This window comes from Hyalella azteca, unplaced genomic scaffold (genome assembly GCF_000764305.2).
Source record: "Hyalella azteca isolate HAZT.00-mixed unplaced genomic scaffold, Hazt_2.0.2 contig6477, whole genome shotgun sequence".
NCBI lineage: Eukaryota > Metazoa > Arthropoda > Malacostraca > Amphipoda > Hyalellidae > Hyalella > Hyalella azteca.
Window position 1 is genome coordinate 53,841 of NW_025936638.1, and position 12,076 is coordinate 65,916.

Here is a 12,076-nt window from a genome sequence, read left to right on the forward strand (position 1 = left end):
AAGCTTACTTTTTGACGCATCCAACGGTACCATAATCATTCCTCTATGTCGAAAAATGATTTCGTAACAGCCACCCGAAGGGAGGGAGTTTTTAGAGCCCTTAACTAAAGCCTATGGGATTAATTAGAAGGCTAGACACACTAAAAAGGAACGTCTGACGTAAAGCGGATTTCTAAAGTCCCCCTTTTTAGCCGTTTTCTATGAATTTCACGTTTTCTATCAATTTTTTCGAAAAATTCATAGGAGCAAAATGTTATTTTTTTTTACATTTTACGTATGTATGTGAAGTTTCATGATGATCGAATAATAACTGTAGAAGTTTTTCCGGAGGGTAGCCGGTCCCCTTAAGACAAACCAATCAATACGAGATAGAACAATCTCAAGGCATGTAAATTAGTAATTTCTCGTCCATGAATAGAGTGAGCAGTTTTACCATTATTTAATGAATGAATCGATGAAATTTTTTGATAAAACTGATAGAACTGCAACAGTTGCAACTTGCAGTCATTAACCAGATTGAATGATAAATTTAACCCCAAAGCAAATAGGGTACATTATCCTGCTGTAATGATCGTTTATTTGTGAATAACATATAGAAGATCAATCTTTTTGCACTATTCTCAAGCCGATCCGCAATAGGCGTTTCTTCACTGTCTATAATGAAGAAAAAAGACCAGGGCTTATTTCGCCAAGATTATAAGATCAGCTTTGGCTTTGGATTTGGGGCGCGGTGACTCTGTTCTGAAGAAGGACTTTCCAGACTCAGGCCTTTCAACGGCCATCAGCCACGCATCGCATATTCATTTTATTTGTAGGAAGGAGAAAGGGAGACCTAGCCAGGTAGAAGCGACATTAAAGGAGAGACTAGATGGGTGAGAAAGTTTGCGTTAAGGGTGAGATGTAGAAAAAACAAGGGGAAGATGAATTCAAGAAGGAATTTATATGGTTTATTATTTATATATCCCATTTATTGCACTGTAAACTTTACATCTAAATTAGTTACGTGACCTCTTAGGCTCTGAATGACTATTTGTATTCTATTAATATATTATTGATGCGGTTATTCTTATTTCATCACTGCTTTGTTTTCCTTACACATCCGGTCTCCATCTTGTCAGCCTCCTCCCCTTCCTCATTCTCCATGCACTCTCGAAAAATCGCTTTCCCTCTCCCCTCTGTCACACATAAAACATATATCCTCTCTTTTTTCATTCCACCTGTATGTCCGTGCATTCACACTCAAAGCATTTGCTCTCGCACAGAACAGTAGGTCTCCACCTCTACTTCCATCATATATGTACTCATACATACCTTGGATCTCATTCATCTTGTACAATTTCAAGCTGTCCTTTCTTTTCATTCCTTGCTTCCAAACTCTTAAAGAACATGATTTCACTCTCTTTTCTATTACTTCCATTCTTTGACATACCATTCAATCCCTGTTGCACCCTGTACTGTTATCATCCATTCCTCTCTTGGCACCTCATAGGCCGCCTTCAAACTTGATTTAATTGCATTTGTGTTCATCTCGTACATTCGTCTGCGCAAAAGAGTAGAGACGCTCATGATCTTTGTATTAAAATTTCATGCAGATTCTTTGGCTCCTCGCAGCACGTAACCAGAACAGCAGTGCACTCCGATGACGATCGTGTCTCATGATAAGGATGGCGTATACATACAATTTAGTTTATATTTTTGCATATGCCTTAATAATAACAGTGATCACAGTGAGCGGCAGATTTCCTCAGGTAGTATCAGCATAACCTGATGGAGAGGCTACTAACTCGATCATCGCCCTCATCACGTGACAGTGCCGCCGGCATGCAAAGCAGTACGCTCATTTGACAGCTGTGTCCATTGAAATATTGATGCAAGGTAAAAAAAATCCCGCCAACTCGAGAATTTAAAATCAATCATGGGTTTCACATAATATCATGGATCTCGACTCGTAATCGCAACACACACCACTGAATGATACTTTACCGACAATGCACAATCATCACATCAACGAAAAACGTCGTTTTTCATTGAATTAAAAAGTTCATTCTACAAGATTTTTGTTCCTCATTGTTCGATAAGGACAACTTTAGACGACAAGACTGTAGTCAGAAGTCTGGTACAATATACCTTCTATTTCAGACAAGTTACGTCTATCTTTCTAATCATTGCACGCAGCATCTTTCTCAAGTTTTTCATCGTCAAAAACCAAGACCTGGGCAGAGACTAACAAATCGAGCAAAACATTGTTGCGACACGAGTGAACATAGATCGATTTTCAACACATAACATTCCAAGGACTTAGAAAAAGGAAATGACTTTCAATGTTATTTACATGAAATGTATCGAACAGGAAGACCGTGGCTCACTGACAAGTATTTTACAGCTGAATTTAAATTATTTTCAGCTTAATATTATTTAAACAATAGTGTTTGTTAGGAAATTTTGGATCAGGAATGCGAGTACACGTTCACGAGGTAATAAAACGATTATCTAGCAGGAATGAATTAATCTAGCGAAGATCTGTTTATCTGACAAAACGTGAAAAGCTAATATTGCTGACCATGCTAGCACGGATTATTTAAGCGCGAATTAAAAATTTATACAGCATGGCATTTGAAATAAATTTCATGAAATTTGAAAGAGATGAAGCCAATTTCAGAAATTTTCAGGAAATTGATGTCAAAGAACTGAAGTGCTTGCTGCTTACATTTCTTCCGAGAATGTTCGGGCTTTGCTTACCAGGCAAAATTTTGAAAGTGCAGAGGAATGATACTTTTTTTGGTATTATAAAGACCGAAATATTCAATAAATAACAATTCACTTATGTGATGGAAGAAACAGTACAAGTGTGAATTTAGAATGATTCGATATGGATATCTTTCAAGCCATAACATTCCTAAACTATAATAAATCCTAACTGCTCATTTGTATTTAACTAAAAATGTTTCGTTTGAGTTGATAAATTTATAATATCGAAGCACGATTAACAACCTTCTACCTCAATAAAAGATGTCCACATTTTGTTCAAATGGTGTGCCAAAAATGTATTCTAATTTATAGTACGTTCGAGGAACGGAACTAAAAGGTATGAATAAAGTAGGGAGTTATTCCTCCATGGGATCATCAGCTGCTGGAGGCTCATCAGCAGTTGCTGTGACGACGCCGTTGGTATCACCGTTGATGACAGGAACTGAGGGTGACAGAGGCGGCGTGACAGCATCGCCAGCCAGTTCACTGTCAGAGCTCTCCGACGAAGAGCGTGAGCTGTCAGACGAATAGCCATCACTTTTTTCGCCATCGTCACCACGTTTACGTTTTGCTGATCGTGCGACACCGTTATGACCAGGCGGCGGTGAAGTACTTGTTTCATCATCAGATTCATCGCCATTCAACGACACACTCGAAGCTATCGAATTTTGGGAATTTTCTTCATTCTTATCAGCCTCAAGACGCTGGTCAGTTGCTGACGTATCATTGCTAGTCACGTCTTCAGCTATAATTTCCTCCTGAATTTCTACAGGCGTTTCAACTTCCTCTTCTTTATCTTCATACGCTAGTTTAAGATCTTCTAATGCATTTGTAAGACTCTGGTAGCGTCGCTGAAGCTCTCTCTCTCGCTCTTTCTGTCGCTCTACGTCCTCTTGCAGTGTGGACAATCTCCTGGGTACGGCAACGGCCTCAAGTTCTTGCAAGAATTTGAAGGTAGAAAGCTCGAGGCGTGCGTTCTCAAGCTGATGCTGGGCTTCTCCAAGACTGGCGGTGAGAGTGGCTGCGCGAGCCATGTAACCACCTAGCAAAATTTTCAGCTTCTTTTCTAGTTTGGCAGCTCGCTTGGCTTGCTGGGCCATGTGTGCTCGGTTCTGATCAAGCCGCTTCTCCAGAGACTCGATTCTGTCTTTCTTGCTCGCAAGGCTTGCACGCGTGTACTTGCTCTGTGACGGCAAGAAGAGAACTTGTGCTAAACATTCCTCCCACACCTGGCTGTACGCCTCCTGGGTCAGGTCCCCGTGGTTCATACCCTGCTTCACGACCTGCGCACATAAAATAACACACTTTAATACAGCCGGTGACATCAATGATTAAGCAAAGCGGAAGCAGTAAACATAAGAAAAATATTCCGAATTCGTACTAGAACAGGAAAAAATGCGATGTGAAAATATATTCATTTTTGGAAACCTGAAATTTGAAAAGGCCATTTAAATATCATGTCTAAGTTTTATCTCACCTGCATTTCTTTGCTAAGCAGCTTCTTGGCTTGAACGATATCTTCCTCAGAGTAAGTCCTGTAGGGATGAGTGTGCAGGTATTCAGCATGAGCAGCGTCTTGTGATGACTTCTTGCCAGCAGCAGCAGAAGTGGGCGAGTGCAAAGCGTCATAGTGCAGCATGACGACCATCTCACGTTTAATGAGCTCCTCCGCCTTCTGCAGGTCGGTATAGTGCACGTCGGGGGGGCGCAAGACGCTCTTATTGATGGTGTGAGGGCGCGGCATGTCGCGCTGCACAGCCTGCGAGCGGCGTGAAAGCTCCGCAACACGCCGAGCCTCTGCTTCAGCCTCGCGCTTTGCGTCCACGTCGGCCTGATCTTCAACCTGTAACATGACGTTCAGACTGTGAATATTTCATTCACAGCGATATAGACTACGATCTTTGCTTTGATAATTTCCAACTGCACTTGCATAAATAATTAGCTAAACAAAGCAGCACGGAACTAATCATGTCGATCAATTATATTTATTATACTATGTACCATACGCCATCACAGTGGTCTTAGTTTAAACTCTAATCCATGTATCACGTAAATATTACTGCTAACAATTCTTTCAACATTCGAAGTGTTCTGAATCTGAACACTATGTTCCCAAGCATTAGTATAATCAATGAGAATCATTTCCTAACCTGATGCTGGCTTGACGCGTCATCATCCATCAAGTCTGGGTCCTGGTCAGGCACAACGATCTCGAAGTCGTTAGCAGGAGTGGGCAAAGCGCTGAGAGATTCTTGGAGTGAGGAGCGTACGGCGCGCTGGTAATGCTTCAGGGCACGAGTTGAGTCTGCGGGCATAAGGGCGCGCTCGACGTTGATGGCGAGCTGGTCCCGTAGGGGAGTGGCTCCAGGAGTGCCACCTGCAAGGCTGCTGGAGATACTCCTGATAGAAGCAGGAGTTCCAGGAGTGGCATTACCATCCATAACTTGCGGTGTTCTGAAAGGCGTTGAAAGCAATGCATTGGGGGTCTGGGGCGCTGCAGGACCCAGCTGACCCATGTGTGGCTGATGAAGTGGAGTGTTAAGGCCTCCTTTAAGCGGAGTGTCCACATGGGTGAGGGCCATGAGGTCCTGAGCGCCCGCCATGACGTTGTCAACGGCAGCTGGGGTACGCGCGGTGATGGCGGTGGCGGGGGTGAGGGGAGTGTACTCCCCTAGCAGAGCTTCACTGGCTCCATCACCGCCTTCTTCAGCCAATTCTCTAGCTGCCTGCGATGCTTTTCCCAACTTGATAACTTGCTGCAGTTCAGACTCGCTCATCTGCGGGTCTGAGAGCACCAGCTTGCTGCGCTTACTCTTGATAGTAAAAGAATCGTCTGCAAATGGCCCCGCACCTCCTTCTTCCTGGAGCTTCTTCAGCTTCAGCTTGTCCTTTTGACGTGCGCGTTCTTCCTTTTCAGAACGTAATTCACCGTCCAGATGCTGTTGTCTCAATCGCTTGAAGTCTGGCTCCTTGGCAACATACACATCCTGCACATTGTTAATCGTGATAAATTAATCACACTGCACATAGAAGACTTTCTTTGACACAAATTATATACCACAGAGAGATTTTAAGCATACAATTTGTACATCTAACTATAACAAAGCACGAAAGTCCGAAATTTGGGTATTCTATTCAATCCCAAAATTTGCTCTAAAATAATAGAGCCATTACGATCAAATAGGAATTAAAAAGGATTCAATACCTGAGAATAGTTTCACAAACCTGCCCTGAATCGTGGAAGCCGATAGCAGGACGCTTTTCAAATGGAATTTCTTCATTATAATCAACTCCTTTCCTCTTCTTGCGCCGCGGCGCCTGCTCTATACCTGCAGCACGAAGCTCACGGCGCTTCTGTAACGCTGCCAGCCGACGAGCCTCCTCGAGCTGCTTCTCACGGGCCTGCAAGACAATTTAATCAATTCAACACATCAAATTAATTGAAAAAAATTTAACTGTGGCTGACGACCTATCAAGCCCCTCTCTAGTCACCAGGATAGGCAATTACAACAACAAAAATGCCCGACAATTGGTCCGGTGAATTGGATAAAGTTTAATGTTGAGTGCATATAATCAACTTGAAGCAAGGCTGGATTATTACATACCTTCCTCTTTGCCTTCTTGCCCTGAGTATTGGCAAGTCGAGCTCTGGCCTCAGATAGCATTTCTAGCTCATCCTCATCCATGTCTTTTGGGTCAGGACGGGCAGGCTTGGTCTCAGGGTTTGGATCAATCTCGCCAGGTTTAAGCTTTCGAGGATCGTCAGTTCCATCATCATCATCACCTTTCTGGGCCTGGTCTCTGTAAGCAATTCAAGCAATATTTAATATAGAAATATACGCATTTCTTTCAAATGGTCAACAATTGTATTTTCATCTCTGCCACTGGGTAGTTAATTTGTTACTGCCCCAGTTTCTAGATACTCAAAAGTAAATGCAGTACCTATATATGCAAGCATATGGATGTGATCTATTTATCTCATGAAATGAAATATTTTTATGCTCAATGGAATAAAAGTTGCACTAAAATTTATTCACCTTTAGGCAATAAATAAAAATATTGCTTTCATGACAAGCATACAACAAATGAAAATTTATTCCTATGATAGTAGGAATATGTAACATACTGTAAATAAATAGATGCAAGCCTTTAGCATGCATCTATGTTCAATAACCATAGGCCTGAGAAGTTCAGAATCCTGGAATAAGAGATGCTTGTGTCTCAGTTATTTGTATGCAGTTCACCATAGGTACTTACAAAAGATACTCATATCGTTCAAGGCATTGAGCTGCTGTTCTGCCCACAATGGGAGCAATACTCCTCCACTGAGTTGGCATAAGCTTTGCCATATGGAGCAGCTTTTCATCCTCAGCTCGGCTCCATTCTGTCTTCTTAATGCTGGGGTCAAGCCACTCGAACCAACGAGCTTTGCATTGCTTGCTGCTCTTACGATGCAAAAGAGAAGCAATCCGAGACCACTGGTTCTTGCCATATTTCATAACAGCCGCCTTCAAGATTTCATCCTAGGAAAAAATCATAATTAAATGTTTTGGTCTGAACCATTCTCAGAAAACATTATCTTATATAATATTGTTATTAAGTATAAAATGTATTTTATGGTTTTACAGTATTTTACAATATATTTCTATCATTATCAATTTCCAACTCATTATAGATTTCTATATTATTATTATCAATAATGAATGCAATAAAAGAGACAATTTTAATCAATTGACAGATATATACAGAATTTTTCATTCAACCTGTCAATATAATTAAAATTGGTCAAAATAAGGCAGATGTCTATGAATATGAAAAACAGGCTATTTATAAACATGAGATTACTAACCTCTGTGTTGCGCCAAGCGCCGCCTTTGATCATTACCCGAGGCATGACTGCAGGAGTCTGATAGTTGAGTTATACAATCAAGTTCAATAAACTAAAACCAGTAAAGAAGCCTATGGAGGAAGAGCAGGACATGAACAAGTCTGGAGATATCAGTCCACATATAGTAGGAAAGCTGTGGTCTTTCTGAAGAACATTCATTATAAGAGTAATTAATTTTCACAAGCTGCTGTTCATCATCTTTGACATTTTCATAATGACTGTGCGGGAGTTGACATACAAGCAAACAGGGTTGGCAATGATTAAATCAAAATGATTAAATCATGTGATTAAATCACTTGATTTTTTTATAAAAAAATCATGATTTTTTTGATTTTTTCGATTTTTTTGATTTTTTTGATTTTTTCATATATTTAAAAATATTGAGTGGCAGTCTTTAATTTATATTGAGGTATTGTTATTCATGGTTTAGTATAAATTTACTATGAGTGACAAATTGGTATATAAACTTGTTGCCTTCAGTGTGTATTAGGTTCCAATAAATGGAATGTTTTTGGTACAGAGGCATCAAGAATGCAATACATTGTACGTAGCTAGCAGCTTAGCTAATTCTTATAAGGCTATAAGTAGTCTAACTATTTGACTATTTGTTATATGTTGATTACAATATACAATTTAAATGTGTTAGCTAGCTTATACAGGGTGGGGCAGAATTGATTGAACAGTTTTGAGGCGAAATACGAGTAATGGAGGTACATAAAGAAGAAAGTTTATTTTCCTTAAGATTAGCATAACATACCATTTAAAATACTTATGTTTTGCAAACAATATCAGGAAGATGGTGTTTGTTAGCTGCATCACACTGTTGGAGTCGTTCTTGGAAGTTTCCTACAGCACGTTCACACATATGGCGAGTTATGGCCATAACCTCTGCTGCAATAATCTGACCCCTTAGCTGTGGTAGGGTGTGAGGGCGACTTCTGAACCCCTTTCTTTTAGATGTCCCCAAAGAAAGAAATTGCAAATGCTCAAATCAGGTGACCTTCCAGGCCACTGTAAATCACCCCTCAGACACCAGACCTCCGGGAAACATGCATTTCAAAACATTGAGTGACATTCGAGCTGTGTGAGCTGTAGCCCCATCCTGCTGGAACCACACGCCTCTCAATGCTTCATTTTCAACAATGTTTTCCATCATGGGCTGCAAGAAATTTTGCAACATTGCAGCATAGCAATCGGAATTCACTGTCATGGTTACTTCCTCCTCTGAGAACGACTCCAACAGTGTGTTGCAGCTAACAGCCCCCATCTTCCAGATATTGTTTTCAAAACATAAGTAGGTATTCTAAATGGTATGTTATGCTAACCTCTAGGAAAATAAACTTTCTTTGTTATGTACCTCCATTACTCTTTTATTTTACCTCAAAACTGCTCAATCGGATCTGCTCCACCCTGTATATTGAGAAGTTGAGATTGTATTGACCTCTTAAGGCAATTAGAAAGATTTTCCAGCCTAATATAGTATAGTATCTTCGGCATTTAAAAAATAGGCCTGTCGCCGATACGAGTATTCTAATTAAAATATTTAATTTCAATCTTTAAATATGTGAATTTAAAACTAGAAACAAAACAGTTACAATTACAAGACTATATATAAAATAATTAAATGCAGTGAATGGATATAAAATATTTGAATTGTGCACTTGTTTATTTCAAACAGTGTTAGCTTTTCTCATAACTTAAGTCTTGTTTCAAGTCGTATGAGGTTTGCTTGGTTATCATTCAGTTTATGTTTTGTATTGGTTTATTGGTCTGAATTAAATGGGAACAGTGCAGTCAGTCACTCAGTCACTACTAGTCAGTGTGTATAGAAGGTAGAGTCTGGTAGATTTATAGGACATAAAACTAGTAGATCTATTGATAGTGCTGTGCACTGTGCTATCAGCTACCTATCTGTTATGTGACTCTTCAATGTTTAGGAGATCTGCATTCCTGAAGTGTTTTATTATATTGAAGCCAGTTAAATGGTCAATATTTAGCTCATTACCTTGCTTCATACAAACTTTACAAAGCTAATGAATAGACTTATCAATAATTGTTCACCCAAAATCCCTAAGTGGTAAACACTTAGGTAACACTAAGTAAGGCAATAAGTGCCCTTTTTAGCCATCCATTATGATCCATATACTGTTATTGTTAGTAGGCTAATTTCAACATAAAAAATAACACCTCAAAAAGACAAAATAGCTGAAAAAATCAAAAAAATCAAATAAATAAAAAAAATCATGAAAAAAATAAAAAAAATCATCGATTTTTGATTTTTTTGATAAAATCAAAAAAAATTGCCAACCCTGCAAGCAAAATATCTTTTACACATTTATGCAAACCAGAGACATTTTTCTATGAAGAATATCTTATTAATAGCCAAAATTAGCAAAATAATTAGTTACATCATAAATTTGGATTATTGGATATTCCCTCATTGATGACATGGTATGTTGCCAATACAGAAAATAATACCAACCAGGCATTATTTTTATTATTTATAAGATAATAATATTGTTATTATTTAGGTAATAATATTATTATTTTTAAAAATATAATAATATTTTTTATTATTATAGCAAACCTAGTTCCAAAAAAAAACTGTTAAGAGAATGTGTGGCACTGTCAAATCATCTAAGATTTTTATCAATCTGAGATGAAACTTGATGATTTTGTCTAAGGCATGTGACAAGCAATCAATTACAGCTTCAGCTACTTCACCTAGCACATTTATATCATGTTCAGAAAAATACTGGGATACAAGCAGACTTTTCATTTATGGTTTCCACAAATCTTGAGAAAAAATTTAATTGTCAGAGATGGTTTAGAAAAAATGTGAAAAATTTGCTATTCATATGAGGTTTGAAGTGGATGTAAGCCATAACATGGTTAAAATTATTACAATTGTACATTCACAGGTATTCTTAAGGTAAAACAGAATTTCACATTTAGCTGGAAAGCTTACCAACAGCACAAAAGTGAAAAAAACTTGCACAAATTCCAAATATTCAAATGAAAACTCATAACACACATTTAGATGTGCAATATAAAAATCTCATCAGATTCATTTTAGAATGAAAAATTCACAGAGGAGGTCATTGTTGATTATTGCAGCATAACAGCAATAACATAAAATAGCGATTTTTATGAGTAGGCCTGGTGTGGCCTGTCACCAATTCTTGTACTTTTTGCAATTTGTTCACAGAAGATCCTAAAGCATGTCCTCTGACCAGATTTTTTCATGACTGACAATAGTTTGAAATAGCTACTAGACTTACACTGGGTTTGATACGGTGCTAGGCATCCTGGTGGCATTCTAAATAACCATGTACCTATGTAATTGAGGAGTGTGGTGGCCCAAAATAGGAGCACGCTGGCCCAATATGAGCGGGATGGCTGCGTGCTCCCATATAAGCAGGCCATTAGCAGCGGTAGCACACTTGTCCCACTACAAGAAGAGTGGGATGATCACGCACTCCAATACATGCAGGGTGGCAGCAGCAGCATAGTGCTTGTCCCACACCTATTGTAGCACAATGAGCACATGGCCCTCCTGCTTCACCCCCCCCCCCCCNCCCCCCCCCTGGCACCTGCTGGAACACTCCAGCCATCCTGTTGGATCTAAATGACCAACCATTTCCTAGAATTCTACCACACTATGCATTTCATGTCCAAACATATATTTTTAATAGCTTTATCTAGTCTGTTCTTGAACACGTTTATACTCGGAGCGTCAGTCAGGTAATTGGGAGGCTGTTCCACATGTCGCTGATTCAAAGCATGAAGAAATGTTGTCGTGTGGATCAGTGGATGAGTTGCAGGCTTGCAGCGCAGTTTTTTTCGTTTATAGCCATGGCCCTGGTGTGGGTTGTTTGGTCCATGTTTCAAATTCTAGTAATCTTTCTGGGACCTTGTATAAACCATGAGTATACTTGTATACTTCAAAGGGATTCTTATGAAAATGTCAAAAACAGAGGCTGGAATCTTCATATCTTTAATCTTTCTTCATAGGACTTGCCCTTCAAGCTAGAAATTATCTTTGTTGCACGTCTTTGAACACTCTCTATTAAATTATTGTTCTTTTCAAGTCTTGGTGACTACATGGTGTTTCCAAACTCTAGGTTTGGGCGCACAACAGCAACAAACAACTGCTTCATTGCCATTGCATCTAGGAACTTGCACAAGCATCTGATCAGTCCTAAAAGTTTGTTGGGTTCATTAGCTTGCATTTCAACATGCTTAGAAAATGTCAGCTCCTTGTCAAACTCAAGGCCCAAGATTGGAATTTTCTTACTAGTTTCTGAAATCTTGTGGCTCCAACAGGAAAATTTTTTAATACAATTGGAAGCTCATGGCATGATTGTGCACTTTTGGTAATGATTAGATAGGAGGTAATTATTATTTATTTTATTTATTCCTAAAAAACTAAAGACATTT

At 39.2% G+C, this 12,076-nt stretch overlaps 1 protein-coding gene across 1 annotated transcript; it reads right to left on the minus strand.

Annotated features, from left to right (window-relative positions):
- Window positions 1-1,892: 1,892 nt before the first annotated feature.
- On the minus strand, window positions 1,893-7,873 carry LOC108666041 (cell division cycle 5-like protein). Its single transcript, XM_018152846.2, has 7 exons — window positions 7,598-7,873; window positions 7,006-7,271; window positions 6,354-6,549; window positions 5,974-6,150; window positions 4,899-5,735; window positions 4,226-4,591; window positions 1,893-4,031 (listed from the first exon to the last, which is right to left on the minus strand). The coding sequence occupies exons 1-7, from the start codon at window positions 7,640-7,642 to the stop codon at window positions 3,105-3,107; spliced, it is 2,814 nt and encodes a 937-aa protein (XP_018008335.1). The 5' UTR covers window positions 7,643-7,873; the 3' UTR covers window positions 1,893-3,104.
- Between the last annotated feature and the right edge of the window lie 4,203 nt (window positions 7,874-12,076).